This window comes from Callionymus lyra, chromosome 3 (assembly GCF_982586985.1).
Source record: "Callionymus lyra chromosome 3, fCalLyr1.hap1.1, whole genome shotgun sequence".
Lineage (NCBI taxonomy): Eukaryota > Metazoa > Chordata > Actinopteri > Syngnathiformes > Callionymidae > Callionymus > Callionymus lyra.
This window is the reverse complement of record NC_141820.1, coordinates 9,933,184-9,954,647: the sequence shown is the minus strand read 5'-3', so window position 1 is coordinate 9,954,647 and position 21,464 is coordinate 9,933,184. Positions and strand designations below refer to the sequence as shown.

The 21,464-nt window shown below is 42.7% G+C and overlaps 1 protein-coding gene across 1 annotated transcript in view; it reads left to right on the top strand.

Moving 5' to 3' along the window:
- The window catches only part of ahdc1 (AT-hook DNA binding motif containing 1), a 49,746-nt gene extending 28,676 nt beyond the window's left edge, over positions 1-21,070 (top strand). The window contains exons 2-6 of the mRNA XM_087786393.1: positions 10,983-11,084; positions 12,486-13,579; positions 13,647-15,340; positions 16,893-18,567; positions 19,933-21,070. Of these exons, the coding sequence (XP_087642519.1) occupies positions 12,785-13,579; positions 13,647-15,340; positions 16,893-18,561 (4,158 nt within the window). The 5' untranslated portion in view covers positions 10,983-11,084; positions 12,486-12,784 and the 3' untranslated portion in view covers positions 18,562-18,567; positions 19,933-21,070. The remainder of the gene's footprint in view (positions 1-10,982; positions 11,085-12,485; positions 13,580-13,646; positions 15,341-16,892; positions 18,568-19,932) is intronic.
- The last annotated feature ends 394 nt before the right edge of the window (positions 21,071-21,464 follow it).

Sequence of the window (21,464 nt, the reverse complement as noted above, 5' to 3'; positions counted from 1 at the left end):
ATCCAACAATTTTCAACTATATTCCAACAATTTTCAACTATAATCAAACAATTTTCAACTTTAATCAAACAATTTTCAACTTTAATCAAACAATTTTCAACTTTAATCCAACAATTTTCAACTATATTCCAACAATTTTCAACTATAATCAAACAATTTTCAACTTTAATCAAACAATTTTCAACTTTAATCAAACAACATTTGAAACAGTATTGTAATAAGGAACAATGGCAAAGCAAAACTAACAAAGATAAACGTTTTTACAAGAGACCTATTAACGCTTATCTTGGGAGGTCTTCTTCAGTTGGAGGTCAACAAATTCTTAATTTGAATTATTTTTGTCTCAATAAAAATTGGACTTCATGGGGGTCGTCTGCCCCCCTTTCTGCCCCCTTACAATTAACAATAGAAGCTACAATTCTGAAAGTCTACCTTACTCAGTATGTATTAAATATGGTTTGAATAGTTAAAGTTTTACATATACAGTTTAAAATGTCCAATATTTTTTTATAAGAATATTAGACATGTTTTAATTTTCATGGGGGTCTCTGCCCCCCCTTGAGTCCACTTTCTCTGGACCAGTTGGAGTAGGGGTCGATATATATTATTCTGCCCCCTTACAATTAACTATAGTAGATACAATTCTGGAAATGTATCTTACTTGATGTCTTTTTAATGTCATCGAATCGTTGAACATTTCACTGTTTACATTTTCATGGGTGACATGTTTGAATTTTCATGGGGGTCTTCTGCCCACCTTGTGCCCCCCTTTCTGCCCCCTTACAAATAACTATATGAGATAAAATTCTTAGAAATATCTCTTATGTAGTATCTATTAAATATGGTTTTAATTAATTAAAATTGGACTTATTTTATTTTTTTAATGGGGGTCTTCTGCCCACCTTGTGCCCCCCTTTCTGCCCCCTTACAAATAACTATATGAGATAAAATTCTTAGAAATATCTCTTACGTAGTATCTATTAAATATGGTTTTAATTAATTAAAATTAAACTTTTTTTTTTTTTTTAATAAGGGTCTTCTGCCCCCTTTTCTGCTCCCTTTACAATTAACTATAGAAGCTAAAATTCTGGAAATCTATCTTACTTATTATGTATTAAATATAGTTTCAATTCATCAAAATTTGACATTTTATAATTTTCTTCTACCCCCTGCTATTCCCCCTTTATGCCCCCTCATAATTAAATATAGTAGATACAATTCTGGAAATCTATTTTTCTTAGGGTGTATTAAATATGGTTTGAAATTCATCAAAATTTTAAGAATTTTTATTTTCACGGGGTTCTTCTGTCCCCCTTGTGCCCCCTTTCCTTCGACCTGATGTAGTTGCCCAAATACGATGGTGCATTTTAGTATAGTATAGTATTTTATTGTAGTATTTCGCACACAAGTAGATTCATACAATGCTGTGCTGGGTTTCACAAGTTCCTGCTTTTTTGTTAGTTCTGTATTTAGCAGCAGCTGTCAGAAGAAAACTGAACGAAAACTCCTTCAAAACCTTTTTACAGAACTTCAACATTCGGTCCTTGAACCTCACCTTTCCTGAAGCGTAAATAAATACAAAACTTTTGCAGTTATTTTGCTCAAAGGAAAGAAAAAAACACAACCTCAAGAGACGTTTGTAAGATTATCGATTCATCTGTCCATCAACTTGTATAGTGGAGTGTTTTTTCCTGAACATCTTTGATCCAAATTTGATTTATATTTTCTTTCGATAGAGTTTGTTGCATTTTTGTTTGGTTTTGCTGTGAATTTGGGCCATTTTTGTCTAATTTCATGTGTTATTTTATTTGATAAATCTCTTCCGTCCTAAGTATATAAGCAAAGCTATATAAATAATAATAATTTGATACACAATTCATTATAACTTTCAAAATAAAAGCCTCTGCAAACACTTGATAAATGTAATGGACATGAGAAGCTACAGTTCAGTTCATCGTTAGACTCGTGTATGAAGGGAGGATGAGTTGTTTTCTCCTGGTGTCCTACGAGTTCAGCAAACACCAATTATTCATGACATTGCTATAATTGTAACATTATGAACTTCTACTAGAGGAAGGAAACGCGACAAGTCCATCTATTATGTGCATGTTTCAATCGTGAAATACAGTCAAAGTATTCAATACTTTACTTTTTTATCCAACTCTTTAACAAAAGTCTTTTTTTTCTTTTTACTTTAAAAGTTGAGCTCTGTATAATAAAGGCTTTTATTAAGGGTGTGTGTTGGCCTTAATCTGGCGATACGTATCTCGCTACAGAGTTAATGAGGTATTGTGATACTTTAGAAACACTTTAATTTGTTTTGAAACCAAAATATGTCCAAACATCAGTTCTCAAAAGAGCTGGTGACGACTGTATCCTCTCATCCCCAGTCATGACTCTTGACGAAGTTTCATTTGTTTTGAAGCCAAAATGTGTCCAAACATTAGCTTTAAAAGAGCTGGAGTTGATTGTATCCTCTCATCCCCAGTCATGACTCTTGACAAAGTTTCATTTTTTTTTAAACCAAAATATTTCCAAACATCAGCTTTAATAACGCAGGAGTCGACTGTATCCTCTCATCCCCAGTCATGACTCTTGACGAAGTTTCATTTGTTTTGAAACCAAAATATGTCCAAACATCAGCTTTCAAGAGTGCTGAAGTCACTGTATCCTCTCATCCCCAGTCATGACTCTTGACGAAGTTTCATTTGTTTTGAAACCCAAATATGTCCAAACATCAGCTTTAAAGTGCTGGAGTCGACTGTATCCTCTCAACCCCAGTCATGACTCTTGACGAAGTTTCATTTGTTTTGAAACCAAAATATGTCCAAACATCAGCTTTCAAAAGTGCTGGAGTTGACTGTATCCTCTCGTCCTCAGTCATAGCGGGATATCAGAGGGTTTTTTATTGTTCCTATAGCTGTGAAGGACGTAATGACTGCTGCCATCTAGTGGCCGGAGGTTTAATTGCAAAACAAAAATAAAAAAATTCTGTGATTATTTTATTTGTAAATAAAAAAAAGGAATCGTAAAGGGTTAGAAGCAAGAATCTGCTGATACGTATCATGATACAGGGTCAACAATACGATGTTTGTAGTATCGTCGAGTACTTGACTCTGGTGTTGCAGTATTTACAGACCACATGACTCTTGACGAAGTCGCTTCGATGTCATTGTTCCTAAAGAAGCCGCCGGCGCGTCGTGATATCATCAAATCAATAATAAATCCACCTCCTTGTACACGCACATTTTATAGTACAGTTTATAAATGACGCTAACAACTTAGCTCGTTAGCATACGGTGAAGACGGACAGGTTTGTTTGGAAGTTCACGATCTTATAAGAAAACAACTGAGATGAGATGAGAAGTTCTTACAATATGTTGCTTTAACAAAGAAGGTTGAAAGAGACGAGTGACTGGATCACTAGTGTTTGACTAGATCATAAGTTAGTATTACTCATAGTATATACTTAGTGTATACCTGTATACTGAGCCAGCAAGACGTGTCGCCATAGCAACCGAGCCTAGCAAGCTGCAGCTCACAGACAGACGGAGACGAAAACAACAACGAGACATAGTACAAATTGACAACTTTAAAGAACGTGACACTGATTGGCCAAAGTACGCGTTTAAGAAATGCTTGATTTATACAATAAAAAATATCGATTATTTTTCTGATATATCGTGCAGCCTTAGTTCAGGATCAGATACTATCAACTATTATACAGAATAAAACTGAATTTGAAGGAAATTCGATGACAACGTCATCAGGACAGAAAATTAAAAAGTTAATAACTCAGTCCTGTTGAATCTAGTTTTTGAAAAATATTTTTGAGCCGTTGTTTTGCGACAAGGGGTTCGTTCGAAACCCCCCCCCCCACTGGTGTAAACTCTGGTCGACAACCCAGAATCCAAGGGTGTCCCAGTATGGAGGTGAGCTTCCAAAACAACTGCTGGTTGAACCTCCACCAGGGATGGTGTGAAGAAGAACCAGATGATGGCGGCAGCTGAGCTTCTGCACGGTGTCACTTGGTCTCAGCGGACCCTCTGACCCACTTCTCCCTCCCCACCTCTCACCCCCCTTTACCTCCCCCACTCCTGGCCTCGCACACACTTTCTCCATCACACCCCCCCCACTTCCATCCCTCCTATCTGTCTAACCCCCCACAACACCACCTCTTTACCTCACTCCCACCTCACCCCCCCCCCCCCCACACACACACACACACACACCTCACCATGCTGTTCCAGTGCTTGTCTCTTAGCAACCGCTGCACACCCGTCGGTGCTCAGTGAGTGCTTTTACAAACACACCCAGGAAGACACACTAAAACACACACATAGACACACACACACTCCAGTTCCTTCGTTGAGGGTTTCGCTGCTGGCAGGGCCTGAGAGTCCGCCAGCCTTTCGTGGCAGGAAGACGGAGAGAGCAGATGCGCCGTCGCTCGCGTCGGAAAAAAAGTTTTTCTTCTTCTTCCGAAGAAGAAGAAGAAGAAGAAGAAGAAGATGATGATGTAGCCATTATCTTGACCTTTTCGCACCAGAGCCGACCTCTCGGTAGCACCCGTGGCTAACGCTAGTCACAACGCTGCCAGAATGATGGACAGAGGGTCGGCGAGGAGAGGAAAAAAATGGCCGTCGGAGAAGGAGAAGTGATGTTTCGCAGATGAAATTGTTAACGAATTGAATTTCTGCGTCTTATACAGTCCACTGTATCCTCTCGTCCTCAGTCGGGGTTTTCAGAGGGGTTTTATTGTTCCTATTGCTGTGGAGGACGTAATGGCTGCTGCCATCTAGTGGCAGGACATTTAATTGCCACACAAAAATGAACTAATGCTGTGATTATTTTATTTGTAAATAAAAAACCTCATCGTCAAAGTGCGAGGAGCAAAAATCTGGCGATACGATACATATGACGATACAACAAAAGGATGCATTGTGATAGTGTAGTAACAAGGATATATTTGTAGTATTGTCGAGTACTTGACTCTGGTGTTGCAGAATTTACAGACCACATGACTCTATGATTTCATTGTTCCTTAAGGAGCCGCCATCGCGTCGTGATATCATCAAATCAATAATAAATACTTGTACACGCACACATAACACTTTATAAATGACGCTAACAACTTAGCCCGTTAGCATACGGTGAAGATGGACAGGTTTACACTTGTTTGGAAGTTCACTCGGTAGCACCCGTGGCTAACGCTAGTCACAACGCTGACAAAATGATGGACAGAAGGTCGGTGAAGAGAGGAAAAAAATGGCCGTCGGAGAAGGAGAAGTGATGTTTTGCAGATGAAATTCTTAACAAATTAAATTTCTGCGTCTTATAATCCGGACGATTTATGGATTTAATTTAGTTTTTACTTACTGATCTCAAATCATTTATTGTGCTACATGGAAGGAGTGGGTATCTGTAAGAATCTGGCGATATGTATTACGATACGGGGTCAACAATACGATATATAGTGATACTGTAGTAACAAGTATATATGTGTAGTATTGGCGAGTACTTGACTCTGGTGTTGCAGTATTTACAGACCACATGACTCTTGACGAAGTCGCTTTCATTTGTTTTGAAACGAAAATATGTTAAAAATCAGCTTTAAAAGCTGCTGGAGTCACTGTATCCTCTCGTCCTCAGTCATTGCCAAGGATTTCATTGTTCCTTTTAAGCGTTTTGAGGAAGAAATGACTGCTGCCATCTGGCGGCCGGATGTTCAACTGCAACAGAAAAATATACAACACCATAAATATTTGTGTTTTAATGTTTTTTTTAATCTAATTATTTTATTTTTCATACAGTTTATTGAAATATCAACCATAAAACAACTATGGTAAAAAATATAAAACATGATTTGAAAGTTAAATTAAAATAAAATAAATACTGATACAGTATCTTGGAAAAAATATTGCGATGTATTGCCCTATGAATGTTTTTCTAAAACACAATCTGAATCTTTTATGTGCATGAACTGCTGCCTTCTCGTAATCATTTATACTTTCTCTCTGGTATCTATTCATTATTTCACTTTTTTGTTGCGTTTTTTGTTGAGTGGGTTTACTCCGGGAACTCTTGGGCAAATTGTCCATAGGTATGAGTGTGTGTGTGTGAATGGTTGTGTGTCTTTGTGTGCCCTGCGACAGACTGGCATCCTGTCCAGGGTGTCCCTCGCCTCTCACCTGAGGAAACTTGGATAGGCTTCACCCCCCCTCCCCCGTGACCCCCATCAGGCACAGAAAATGAATGAATGAAGAAGGCTTTAAAAGTGCTGGAGTCGACTGTATCCTCTCGTCCTCAGTCGTTGCAGGGATTTTAGAGGGTTTGTATTATTCCTATTGCTGTGGAGGACGTAATAACTGCTGCCATCTAGTGGCCGGACGTTTAATTGCAACACAAAAATAAACAAATGCTGTGACTATTTTATTTTTAAATAATAAAACCTAATAGTAGGAATTAAGTAAGTGTTTGAGCAAGAATCTGGCGATACGATACGTATCACGATACAGAGTCAACAATACAATACATTGTGATAGTGTAGTAACAAGGATATTGTTATATGTGTAGTATTGTCGAGTACTTGTCTCTGGTGTTGCAGAATTTACAGACCACATGAATCTTGACGAAGTTGCTTTCATTTATTTTGATACCAAAGTTTGTCCAAACATTGGCTTTAAAAGCTGCAGGAGTCTACTGTATCCTCTCGTCCTCAGCGTCGCTTTAGCTGCATATTTGCATTTGTCAATCGTATTGCCTCGCCTCTCACCCTGGGACACTGGGATAGGGCGCAACCCCCATCAGAGAACAAGCGGCACAGAAAATGAAGGAATAAAATGAAATACAAATAAGAGACGCACATTAAAGTGGGTAAATAAAAAGGTAATATATTAAATTACAATTAAATTGAATTTTATGGTTATTTAATTATGGATTATTGTCATTTTATCATCATTTTTAATACAAAAATAATATGATTCTGATGTGACTCGTGCCATTAAAACGGTTCATGAAACACAAAATAACAAAGAACTTTTCCTCGTCCATCCCGTGATATCAATGGAACGATCCAGTTATTATTGATCGTCCATCTGGTGTCAGACGATGGTGTTAAAGTGTCGAGACATATTTGACGAGTGTGTTTAGAGTGTCGACTTCTAACAATGATTCATCGTCGCCTGATGGGCTCGCATCCGTCAGAGAGACCCCCTGCTGAGCAGTCCATTTACACGTGTGTGTGTGTGTGTGTGTGTGTGTGTGGGGGGGGGTGTGTGTGTGTGTGTGTGTGTGTGTGTGTGTATAAATGCCTGTCGTTACACTGTAGTTGCTTATATATGAGTGTGTGACGTGAGTGAGAGAGTGAGTATGTGAGTGAGTAAGTGAGTGAACGAGTGAGTATGTGAGTGAGTGAGTATGTGTGTGAGTGAGTATGTGAGTGAGTATGTGAGTGAGTTAGTGAGTGAGTATGTGAGTGAGTGAGTGAGTGAGTATGTGAGCGAGTGAGTATGTGAGTGAGTATGTGAGTGAGTTAGTGAGTGAGTATGTGAGTGAGTGAGTGAGTATGTGAGCGAGTGAGTATGTGAGTGAGTGAGTGAGTATGTGAGTGAGTGAGTATGTGAGTGAGCGAGTGAGTGAGTATGTGAGTGAGCGAGGGAGTATGTGAGCGAGTGAGTATGTGAGTGTGTGAGTGAGTGAGTATGTGAGTGAGTATGTGAGCGAGTGAGTATGTGAGTGAGTGAGTGAGTATGTGAGTGAGTGAGTATGTGAGCGAGTGAGTATGTGAGTGAGTGAGTGAGTATGTGAGTGAGTGAGTATGTGAGTGAGCGAGTGAGTGAGTATGTGAGTGAGCGAGGGAGTATGTGAGCGAGTGAGTATGTGTGTGTGTGAGTGAGTGAGTATGTGAGTGAGTATGTGAGTGAGTGAGTATGTGAGTGAGTGAGTATGTGAGCGAGTGAGTATGTGAGTGAGTGAGTGAGTGAGTGAGTGAGTATGTGAGCGAGTGAGTATGTGAGTGAGTGAGTGAGTGAGTGAGTGAGTGAGTGAGTGAGTGAGTGAGTGAGTGAGTGAGTATGTTAGCGAGTGAGTGAACGAGTGAGTATGTGAGCGAGTGAGTGAACGAGTGAGTATGTGAGCGAGTGAGTGAACGAGTGAGTATGTGAGTGAGTGAGTGAGCGAGTATGTGAGCGAGTATGTGAGCGAGAGAGCGCGAGAGATATAGAGAGAGAGAGAGAGAGAGAGAGTGGGAGGATGAAGCATAGTTTCATACGTCTTTGTGTGTTCAAGAGTGACAGTGTGTGTGTGCATGGAAGTGTGAGCATACGTGCAATTAAATCCACACACACACACACACACACACACACACACACTCTGGTCAGACGGATGCTTAATTAATGAGTGTTGTTAATTAGAGTAAGTGAGAATAGAGGAGTAGGAGGAGAGAGAGCTCAGCACTGGAAGGTCTTATAGAAGTGTGTGAGCGTGTGTGCGTGCGTGCGCGTGCGTGCGCGCGCTCATCTGCTTGTCTGTCCCAGTTGTGTCATTCCTCAGAACAGAACAACTCTCCCACTCCTCGAACTTTTCCCCTCCTTCTCCCCAAACTTAAATGTCTCCCCCTCTTCTCCTCCCGCATCTTTTTTGTCTCTCCCTCCTTCTCTCTCTTGATCAGAGCCATATGTCTGGAGAGGATCGAGATGCGGTGATGAACAGGGTTGTGTCGTGTGTAGGATCCACACGCAGGCTGGTGTTGTGTTGTTGCGATGGTTGTGTGTCTGTGGAAGTGACGCTGGAGCGTCACCTTCAGCTCCGTTCATCACCTCTCTGCCTCCACCTGCTGGCCGCCAGCATCTACACATTCCAGCCTGAAGTACAAGTCTATAGCGACGAGTACTTTTACTTGTTAATTAATAATGCACTCCAGGCATGTCTGTATTAGTGTTAGTAGAATGAATATTAACAAATACTTAACTACGCGAAGAAGCATGATAATTACACAGTTATTAATACAGTTGGTATCAGATGAATATGTAATTATATACTTTAATATACTAATACATTTGTCATGATTATTTGTGTAATTTGATGAGACATCTTGAGGTTTTCCTTAATGTAAAAATAGGGATGTGACAAAAAATGTCAATACCCTAACCCTATCCATACAGTATCATGTTTATATATAAACATAATACTGTATCGATATTCAACAGATTTTTTTTTTCGGGTTGAAATCGTTTTGTATTTTTATTTTGAGTTATTTTATGATTTATATTTTTATAAAGTGTGTAAAATAAAATAATTCATATTTTTTAAATTAGGATTAACATGCAAATATTCATGGAATTTGTTCATTTTTGTGTTGCAATTAAACTTCCAGCTGCTGGATGGCAGCAGTCATCAGCTAACTATTAAACTATTAAATCTTGTGAGATCCCAGTGAGGACTGAGGACGAGAGGATACAGTCGACTCCAGCAGACTTTAAAAGATGATGTTTGGACATATTTTGGTTTGAAAACAAATGAAAGTAGTTACGACTTCAAGAGTCTGTAAATACTGCAACACCAGATTCAAGTACTTGCTTTGTACTACAAATATATACTTGTTACTACAGTATCACAATTTATCACAATATATCATATTTTTGCCCTTGTGTTGCGATATGTATCTTATCGCCATATTCTCAGTTACACACACTCCTAGCAAGAAATTTGCAATATAAAAGTATTTAAAAATTTCGTGGATTAAAATCAAAATGCAGAATGTAAGAAAAACAATGTTTTTCTCCTTTTAAAAACTTGTTACATAAGTGTTTTTTTGCTGCTCTATGTAAAGTTCTCTTTCACTTACAATAAAGTTTTACCTTACCTTCAAAATCAAAGAAGATCAATGTTCATGTGGACATGGTTACATATAAAGATGCTAATGGTTAATATAAGATAAGGTTCAGAGATTATAGATCTACGTCCACAATGATTCAGAGATTCTGTGATTCATTTGACTTTACATTTTGAAATCTGGTACTTCCTGTTTGTTTGGCCCCCGACCAAAAGTGTAATTGAGTTTTAGACCTCTGTTTTAGGGCCACAACAACAGCTGACTCCCACACAAAGAATTGTACAATATCTTTAGGACAGTTTACGTCTAACACTTGAGGTATGTTTGCACACATGGGTTCACATTTTTATGGTCATAATTAAATGTGTTATGATCTAGTTGTTACTGCTTCAGGGGGTCTCTCAAGTCACAGGGTTAGTTTGTTCCTAAGAGAACTATAGGTTAGGATCGGATTAATTATAGTTGTCATCTTGTTCTTTCTCTTTATGTTCTTGTTCTTCTTCTTTTTTATTTTGATTTATTTTTTTATGAACAATTGCTGTATTTTCTGTGGCTATTGGAAAAAAAAATCCAGAAGGAGACCTTCTGAGGGATCAATACAGTTTTACCTTACCTTACCTTACCTTACCTTAGTTGTACCTATATTTCCACAGTAGTCCAATGTTTTTTTCTGGAGCTAAAGATACTCATGTGTTGCAGATTTTTGTCCAGGATTCTCTCCTTCTGTCTCAATGAAGCCGAGCTGTAACGCCTTCATAGTACCAGGATGAAGTAGAAGTATTTTTTACGATGTTTGTAAAGTTAAATTGTTAAAAAAAAGAAGGTCTTTGGTGTGAGTCCCGCCATGGTTTGGTAAATGTACTGCGAAGATATGTTCATCAAGAGTAGAGGAGATCAGTCCATCTCAAAATATCTCCAGAGAAGATGGATATCAAACTGTAATCTTTCTCTATTCACGTCTGAATGTGTCTTGAGTATAATGACGGACACTCGTCACACCGCCGAGCTGCTTCGCTCCTCGACGTTCATTCAAATATAATCCACGAGTGCGACGCCTGTTGCTAACCGTCTCCGATGACGCCTCTCACTCCTCGTTCTATACCTTCTCAATTACTCTTTCTTCTTCTTCTTCTTCTCCCACCCACAGGAATCATGGGTAAAAGACAAGCCAGGGAAAGAGAGTGAGCTCCCTGCTGCAGTATTGATGACCCAATGATCCCTGCAGAACAAAGCCAGTCGACCAGACGAAGTGAGGATCAACTGCTGAATCATAAACACACTGTTGGTGGAAACACGTGGTCGACGGCAGCGACGCTTTCTTTTTCGTCAACAAAGCGTCAATGCTTGACAAATAATTTATAATATTTAAATTATTAGTTAAACAAAATTCAAACTTCACCCTCGTGTCGAGTAAGGGTTGGGATTATTTCAGCGTAATCTGTTGCTTTTTAGAGTTATAGACAAAAATGTATGTCCGTGCTAACGTAGCGACTGAAGCTAACTTTTCTTTGTCTTCATTTTCGCCCCAAAAAGACACTTAAAAACATCAAAATACCTCCATACTGCTCGTCTGTAACGTCCCTTGTGTATGGAAGCCTCGACACCAAGCTTGTTTAAAATATATATATATATATAAATATTTAGCTTGTTTGTAGCATAAGCTAAGGGACTTTAAAAATGACCCTACAAATCTTCCTAAGCCTGTTTTTAAAGTATCGCTTTCGCATCTAACAGATGTTTTCTTTTATGGGAAGTATTATTGCCAAGTACACAGTCTTCATGAGATTAAATTCTAGGGTTAAATTTATCGGATTTAAGGCCCATCCTTTGCCCGTTATCTCCAAAAGTTTATTTGTTTTGAAATGATGAGTCATGCTCAGCAACAGGGTCAACCACACCCCCTCACGCCGACAGAAGTTTCCCTAACTCAGAGATCTTTGTGAATGTTTTTGCAATCACTCCTAAACTGAGAATTTTTAAAATTACGTTAGGAGCTCTCTAAGAGGATTCTCGGACACAAGTAAATGTGCTACCATCGGATTTGTTTTGTGTTCAAAACTGGTGTCACAAGTGTCAAGGAGTTTGAGTTATACAACACAGTTTTGATAAGTTTTTAAATATTTATACAGCCTACTTCGTGTTTTAGTCGTTTCATAGGACTTTCTTGGAAAGTTTTTATTTCCGAGAGATTTAATTCGAGCTGTCAAAAACTGTCTATACACAACACAATTGATCCCTCCTTCTGTGCCAGGAGCCTTTTTTTCACTTTCACTCCATAACAACTGCCTGATTTGAGAAATTAGTGAGTCAATACTCGCAATTGTGCTAATTTCCTCACCTTGAAAGGAGCTGGGCTTGCAGCACTTTGTCAATTTCTTTTTCCCATTTATGATCTTTTAGTTGAAGAAGGACTTGATTTTTTTCACTTCCTTTGATGCTCCATTATCGTACTGTGGCACTGAGTCTTTACTTTAGCGTTTTATGAATTAACTGAGCATTTATCTAGAGAAGAAAAACATTTGATTCCTACGTATTTATTTAAAAGTGGTTTGGTTTGTTAGAAATGCTGTAACACTGGAGTGTGACAGTCAATCTGATGTGACACATGGTTACAATATGTTCTCTGATTGTAGTTTTTGTGTGTCTTCAGGCCCCTCACAAGTCAAGACTGGAATCAAGGAGAAGAGAAGAGAGGTTTAGACCTGACTAAGGGGGACAGTAGAACAAAAGAAAACCTTTTTCCTTCGGTGAGGCTGGAGACCCGGGGCTGCTGCGCTCTGGACCCGATAGGCGAGGCTCCAGAATGGGTCCCGAGATCAAATTGTTGATCTGGCATTGGTGATCCCCGATTTCTGCCCCCCTTACAATTGGGGTCAAGGGACTGGGGGAAGAAAAAAAAAATCAGTGATTTGAAGCTGGAAAGCAACGTTTGCAGAAGGTTTGTCAAAAATGCAAATGCACATCGATCCGGATGTACATGTGCATATTGTTTCACCCAAGCACGTGGATAAACCAACAGATATAAATGCAAAAAACTACTCCGTGGAACATTCCAGAAAACACACCTCCGAGGTCCTATGTGCGTCACCTCTGACCCTAGCACTTGGCAATCATCCTGCCACAAGCAACCAGATGGCAGTTCCTGTGGTCACCGGGGGGTTTGACTTTTGCCCGGTTTCAAACACAGACATTAGCTCCTCCCCACTTCCGGTTGAGGCGGAGAAGAAATATGCACTTCGCAGCTCGGGTCGTCCCCGCTTCCCTTGTCACCTGCGAAAATCTTCTCGCCTACGAAGAAGTCCGGACGAAGGTGAGAAGAGGGCGGAGAAGGACGCGTCGGCAGAAGAATCCTCACAGAACAAGAACGGGTCGGTGAAAGACGAAGAGTCGCCTGCAGATGAAAGGATAAAAAGCGTCGAGGCCGGTCTCCCGAGCGCTCCCTGTCCGCCGGACATCACGGCCCTGCCGGTGCCGAAGCACGTTCCAAAAGCCGTTCCTAAGCCTGGACCGAGACTGGGTCATAAGCCCGGACCCAAGTCTAGATCAAAACCCGGACCAAAGCCTGTGCATAAACCTGGACCCAAGAGCGTGATGAAACGACGGCAAGCAGCCCAGTCCCAGCGGGCGGCCGCTCAACTCCCTTTACCCAGCACATGCACCATCACCGCACCAAAGCTAGCTGTGAAAAATGTCGAACCTGTCGCTGGTGTGCTTTCACCGAATGGCAGGAGACATTTTGTGGGAGTAAGTGCCTCAACATTGCTGGTTTGAGACCAAAAACAAATCAATCTAACATTTTTTTGTCTTACAGGTGAGGAGATTTGTCGTCAAGGTAGCTCGGATTCCCGTCAGTCTTAGCCGCCGCCAAAAGAGCTACAAGATCTCAAACATGGAGACGGCTGCTCCCACCGAAAAGAGCAATGACGGAAGACTCGAATGTCCAGAGACAGTCCGAGAACCGACTGCACTGCTTCGTATGAAGAACAACGGGAAGAGTGTGATGGTTATGTTTCCACCTGGAGAGTTGCCTGTTATTCTAAAACGTAGACGGGGGAGGCCACCGAAACAGGCTCCGCCAGCCATACCGGGGGAGCCCCCCAATCCTGCGAGTCTACCCGGAAACCAAGAGCAGCTGAAGAAGCCCCGGAGGCGGCGACGGACTAAACTTCCCTGTCCATATCCATCATATGTGAATGACACAAATGATGTGAAAACGGAGTATGGAGATGTTTTGTCGAAACTAGCCTTTTTGAACCGCCAGCCGACGACCACAGCTCGCAGTTCCCCGCCTCGTTGTTGGACACCGACCGAGCCAGAAAGCTTTCATACGCCAATGGAAAACCCTGGAATCTCCAACATGTTGCACAGACTAACTGGGTTCAGACGCCCACGTGGCGGCCGGGGAGGGGGTTTAGGGAGAGGAGGCGGTGCGTCGGGAGGCCCGGGGTCGGGCGAGCGAACAAAAAGTACCTTTAGTGATTTTTTTGAATCCATCGGCAAAAAGCGAAAACTGAGTCAATTGACTGATCATGGGTTACCCAGGAAACGGGGAAAGGGTTCTGGCGGTGTTGGTAGAGGAGGGGGCGTTGTCGGAACTGAGCCCGGCGGTGAAAAAACTGTACGGAAAAGGCGCGCGAGAAAAAACGGCGCTTTTAAAGGGGTGGGGTTAAACATAGCCGAAGACTGGCCTGATGGACCAGTCGACTGGGGGGAGGATGCAGTTTTTGATAAAGAAAAGGGTTTGATGGGATATCAAATGTGCGCATCTCCAAGAGGTGGCTTTTCCTCGTGCGAGTTTGGACATAGAGGTACTTTCGGGGGTTCAGGGGGGCCGATGCCTACGGGCGAAGACTCGCAGGGTCTTTTTGCTGGATACTTCAGATCTCTCCTGGACTCGGACGATTCATCCGACCTGTTGGACATGTCTGCCTCTCAAGGTTCCTCTCGGAAAGGTCAGTCCACATCTGGCTTCGAGCCCTCAAGCACCCCCCCGGGTAACAGCTGGCCCGCTGGATTCTCAAAGTGGGGTAACAAGGGGCCAAACTCTGATGGGTCAACACAGGGCTCCTCTAGCAGACCTTCATTCAGCTATTGTAGCCTTTCCCAAACGTCACCAACCACCTTTTCCAAATCCACCCCTCCAGCTCTGTCACACTCTCCCAGCTCCCCACATCCCACATCCTATGGACAGTACTCGTCAAACTACTCTTCGTCTAATGCCGCCACAGTACAGCAGAGGTCCTCTGACTGCAGAGTCGCCTTCGGGCCAGGAAACAACAGCAGCAAGACCACGGCACTCGGACAATTGGGTTACTCTAGCTACGCAGCAGCAGCAGCCAAGAGGGGGTTTAGTGGATTCGGTCCTACTAACGTGGTCCGTGGGGAGCAGATGGGTCCTGGATCACCAGGAGGAGGGTATATGACCATGAGCAAAAGTCACAACTTAAGCTCCACCTCCTCTCCAGAAGGTTTCAAGCAGTACAACTCAAACCACTGGAACTACAGGTAAAGATTTGTTCATTGTTTCATCTGAGATATTTTTTTTAATTTCTGTTAAATATACTATAAAAACATATTTTGATAAAATGTTGATACTTTAGGGACTTTAGGAACATAAGTTGCTTTTGTTGACAACTTTTACCAGACGGCATTTTTCATGTTGTTTTTCTGAAGTGTCGTAGATTAGTGTGTGTCAGAATGGACACATGTGCAACAATACAGATCAGGGCTATTTAACCAACATTTCCTGAGGGCCAGATTTTGGGAAAGATGTCCGAGGGCCGGTCAACCCAGTTACTACTATTTCCTGTCGAATGTTAGGCAAACAGAATGGAAATAGTAAAATAGTTTTGCATCGCATATCGTGACACAAAAAACACATTGGAATGCCTTCAGCGTTTTCTTTTGATGGATCTACTGACTCTTTCAAAAAACATCTTAAGACGTTTTTATTTGTTCAGGCTTTTCCTTGATTTTCTGGAACTCCTGTTGTTTTATCAGTTTTATCTTGACCTTTAAAGTATATACTTTATTGAATATTGTTTTGATTGTTTAAGCGCTTTGTGACCCTGGTCTACAAAAGCGCTATATGAATAAAAATTACTTACTTATTTACTTTGTGTAGATATTTCTAAGGGCATTTGTTGGTAAATATTTTGTTTCCGCGTCAACTTTTACGTTGTTGCATTTTCTAAACTGGAGCTTCATGGATTACCGGTTAAATGCAGCCTTTGCGAAAACAAAATGAAACTCATTTTTTGCATTGACTTTTTGAAAATGCATTTTCTTTTCAGGGGTGAATAAACCCTACAGGGTCCAAATTGCCTAAAGGGGCCAGTGTCTGGCACAGGTATAGATTATGTGTATTTCAGTGAAAAGATCTTAGTCTGACAAACAACAACTCTAAAATCTGTAATATCTCTCACAAACTCATCTGTAGACACGAGTCGATGTGTGTGTTCAGTGACTCACAGACTTTGCTTTGCTGAGAGACTTCAAACCTGTGTTCACTGCACAGCATCGACAGTTCGAACCAGACGATGAGTCGAGGGAGACACACACCACAAGTGTTATTATTCTGGTGACCCAACAATATATACAGTATATCATTCATAGGATGAAATATTTAGATGCTAGTGTAATGTATCATGGATTTAAAAACCCGACATGTTTCTAGGTTTAAATCTCTTCCCTCGTACGTTGGACACAAAATATTGTAGGTGATCAAAATCCTCGCAGGACATCATTTAATGTTCCTGGAAATCTGTCTCTATCTCTGTCCTCTAGAGGGAAGAATCATCGTGGGACTTGAAACTAGACATAACAAACATGAAAAACGATAATTGGTTTAGAGAACAAAATGTTTTATTTTTAACAGTTTTCTTGTTTTTATTTTATTATTCTATGTTGCCAAAATAATACGCTTGTAAAACACAACTTTTGAGTGTACCAGACATTCTAGTAGTTGCTAAGAATCAATTTCTACTCAACAAAACTCTGGATGAATGAATGGAATTATTTGAAAAATTGTGACGGATGTCGGTTCTTTGTGTTACAGACAAGGGTATGGTGGTTGTCCGATCGACATCTTCGGCTCACAGTATCACGGCTACAGCGAATACGGCTCCAACGAGTCCAAAGACATCCTGGACATCTCCAACTACACCCCTCAGAAGGCGAAGCGTCCACCGTTTCCCGAGAGTCTGTCAGAATCTTCATCTGACTCTTCGCATCTTGGTTCCGCCACCGCCAGTAATTGTCCGGCTCCTATAGGAGGAACTTTCAAACCCAGCGAGGATACTTCGGCCAGCGGGGAGGGCGGTCAGTCGAGTCTGTCCAGCCTGGAGAAATTGATGATTGACTGGCACGAGAGTGCTTCGGCGCCTTCTTATAACTGGAGCCAAAACGTTCTTTTCCAGAGCAGCGGAACAAACAAGCCTGGACGTGGACGAAGAAAACGGACTGAACAGTTAGAAAAAGAGAGCGGCTCTACTTTGCATTGTGATTCGGCGTCAAGTCCCTCTCCGACACGTGGACCACGACGCGGGGGTCGAGGCAGAGGGTCTCGAGGAGGCAGAGGGGGTTTGTCTGCTTGTCAAAGGGAGCGCCCATCGGGCGCCAGAGGTCGATGCAAGGCTGCTTCATCTCCAGGAATGACCGCGGGAATTCTTGATGGCCCCGGACTTTTCCAGGAGGGTCTGGACTATTACAGTGGGGACAGCAGTAGCCTCTCTCCCCTGGCTAGTTCTAATCCAGCGCCCTCGTCCAGCTACCCCCATGAACCGTGTGAATACCCCTCCCCTTACTCTGCCCACCCCTCTACACCTTCATCCGAAGAGAGATACCCATCTTTGTACCCGGGAGAATCCTCCTCCTCCCTCTCCCCCAGTGTCTCGTCTCCCACGTACCCGCCCAAGCCAACCCCACCTCCACCACAGTCCTACCACCCGGTTCCTTCCAGGAACTTTTCCCCCTCTTGCTCTCCTTCCCCACGCGTGACACCCCTTTGTGGGACAGCCATGAGTCCTTCACATCGCCCCCCTCCAAAAGACCCCCAGTTCCCTCAGTATGACTCCCCCAGTTACTGCAGCTCCCCCTACTGGTACGGACAGATGTCGCACAGTGGCAGTCCTAGTCCACACTCGAATACAGCCATGCAAACGCACAACAACCCGCACTCCAGTCCTCTAGGAAATGTCAATTTGCTCTTGAGCCCCAATGCAAACACACAAAGTCAAACAAACCAGACGCCCCATGACACGCACCACAACACGCAAGTCCACGTTAACCTGAGCTCACATTCCAAACCCTATGCCAGCCCTCACTTGCAGAACAATACCCTTTCAAGCGCTCACAATAATAACCACCACAACGAACACAGTCATACCCCACTACCTTCCCAGCCCACGCTCAGTCCTAACTTCCACTCCAGATCGACGCCAACACTCTACGAAGAGCGGGGCTCACCCTCAACCATGAACGCCCACAGACAGGACCCGAACCCGCACATAAGTCCGGGTCAGCGGCAGGGCGCCATGCCGCACTCGCCCTACTCGAAGAGCCCCCTCGAGTCCCATCAGCCGGATACTAGCAGCTACTCTCTGTCTCAAGCGTCATGTCAAGCCATGGGGCATCGCTATCCCTCGCATACGGTCCAGGGTAGTGGGGTGCTTTGCCAACTTCTGGACCCAGCAAATGATGACAGCTTTAGCGTCACCAGCCTGTAACAGCAGGTATGTCTGCGTCAAATAATCCTCGCAAAACCTGTTACTCGGGGTGGAAGAAGCTTTCATAAGACTTGTAGAGAGTGTTTGTTTACGACTTCACTGTCACTGCCTCAAGGATATCAGGAAAAAAAGGAAGCCAGTTTTTAATTACCGACAAGATGTCTTGACTAACCCACTTCAGTGGAGCCACATTCAGTCTGTTATTAAAAAGAAAATCAATATAAATATTGAATTTTTAGAACCTCACAAACACACATTTTCTTGTCTGTTTGGAAGTTTTCTTTGGAGTTGTGTCCATGCCTTACTTTATGGAAAAAATAAGTTAATAAGTTTAAGAGGCTGTCCAATGATGTACAAAGCTGGTCTGAGGCGAGTAGACTTTTGGGAACTCCAAAGTCCAGTGGCCTTGCTTTGGGAGTCCTTGGATAACCATAACCTCGGTGAATGAGAACCAGACCTTAGTACCTAATGGCCCCTTTTTCCACCGGCTCATCTTAGACCTACTCAACTCAACTAGACTCGGTTTGTGTTGTGTTTCCACGAGCGCCATATGTTGAAGAATAAACTATTTTTAGTACCTGCTTCGCTCTGGCTACAAGGGAGGCCAGGGCTGCCACTTAAAAAAAGGTGACATTGACAGAGTGCCTGCCACTGATTGGTCATTGGCGTGAAGTAAAAAATAGTAAGTAGTAATATGTAGGTCCTGAAAGTTGTTCTATTGTTTGCCGTGGACAGGGTGGAGTCGTTTTTGTGTCCGGTATGTAAACCATTGCCTCTTAGTTTCGTGGCACTATGGTATATGGCTAAGGGTTTGGATTTGGGTTAGGGTTAGGGTTACCGACCCCGGCAAGGGCAAGTAGGCAGCGGGGCTGGTGAAAACACAACACAACAGAGCAGTTTGAGGTGGAGTAGGGCTGTAAGTGCGTCATGGAAAAGCGCCATCTACTTTCTGAGATGTTCCAGGGTTAGGGTTAGGTTTAGGGTTAGGGTTAGGGTTACCGACCCCGGCAAGCGCAAGTAGGCAGCGGGGCTGTTGAAAACACGACACAACAGAGCAGTTTGAGGTGGAGTAGGGCTGTAAGTGCGTCATGGAAAAGATCTATTTTCTTGAGATGTTCCAGGTCTCAATGGGAGAACGACCCAGTGCCAGATGGAGAAACGATCTCTTCTACTAAGACTGCTCAGCGTTTGGGGAGGTTTAGAAAAACCCTTTCAGACAGGATCACCTGCATGACCTGACGATTGTAAAGCCCGGTACATACTGTCAAAACTCCCCAAAAAACAGACCTTATAGGAGGAGATGCTTGATACAGATCCTTCAACCCTGAACCCTAACACCACCTTCTCTCTCTCTCTTCTATCTTCTTACAGATGCATTCAACCCAAGCTTTTACAAAAATTTGCTACCTTCTTTTTTTTCATTTTTGTAAAAGGAAACTTTCTTGTGAGAGACTCTGAAAAAAAACAAAAAAAAAACAAAACAGAAGGGCGAGAATTTAGCTGCCATTTTTTTGGGACACGAACGCTTTAATTCTCCAGCATTGACAATCAAGATCAACGCGAGCATGAACACACGAAAAAAAAAACTCCCGCACGCATGTGAAGACGACGACGGCGACGATGACCCCGCGACCCCCCGGGTCGAGCGAGGACAGGCCCGGCAGCAGCAGCTCCAGTGTCCAGCACTCTACGTTTTTTTCCCCCCAGAACTCCGTGGTCCGTCTGGCTTTTGTGCTGAATGTCTGCAGCATCAGAACAAGATTACATTTGCTTTATTTTTTTGTTGTTTTTTTTTTTCTTTCCAACTTCTGTTCTTTCTCAGCTTCTCTCTCTTTCTCCTCCGTGTCTTTTGCACTTGACTCGCCTGATCCTTTTGATTTGTGTCGTTGCCATCACCGGATCTCGCCGAAGTCCTTCTCCGTGCGCTGCCTGTGTTGTGTCCTACCAAAAAGATCCGCTCTTGAACAAAAAAAAGAAAAGATAAACCAGCATCTGTACATACGACTCCAGCTCCTCCTGAAGGTTTTTGTTTGTTCCTTTTTGTCGGGCGACACGTCGAAGGGTTTTTTTTTGTTTTTTTTCTGAGGCGGGAGAAAAGGGGGCGGAGTCACAGCAGCATGGAGGCCCCTTTACATCCCGTGTTTGGCCGTTTTTATCTTCTCTCCGGGAAAGAGACGGTGAATTCGCCAAGACACTCGTTTTCTGTGTGCAACAAAAAAAAAACAAAAAAACGACGACCAGCTTGTGCGACTGCATGTACTTTGTGTGGATGTGTGTGTATATGTGCGTGCCTGCAGGAGTGAAGCCGTACCCCCGCCCGCCCCCCCAGTAACACCCTGGACCCTGAAAAAGTCTTGGCTTCATTCTCTCTTTCCCCCCTTTTTTCTGTGGTCTTGTGTTGTTTTTGTGGTTTTGTGAAATAAGAAGTTGTATATCTGTCTGTTACATATCATGTATGTATCTGAGGTGCAAAATATTTAAATACACATTCTGTTCTTGCCATTGGTAATCTTGTGCCGACGACTTATTTGGGTGTGTGTGTGTGTGATGTACCCCGGCTGTCTGGGACTTGAGCGAGAGGGAGTTCACTCGAGGACGCCGCTCGACGGGGAGAAAAAGAGAGGGAGGAGAGGCAGGGAAAAAAAGGAGGAGAGGAATTTCAGACGGCAGGAATTCACGCTTACGTACAGAATCGGGGATCCAGAGACGGGTGTTTTTTTTGGAGACGGTGAAAAAAAAAAAAGGGAGTATTTCAACATCACGTCTGCGGCGAACACACAGCGAGGACTCGGGCGCAGAAGCACATCTGGAGCGAGCGAGACAAAGAGAGCGAGAGGAAGCAGATGGGGGGCGTTCACTGACTGCAGATCTGCCGGAGTCAGTAAACAGGCCGACTAAACAGA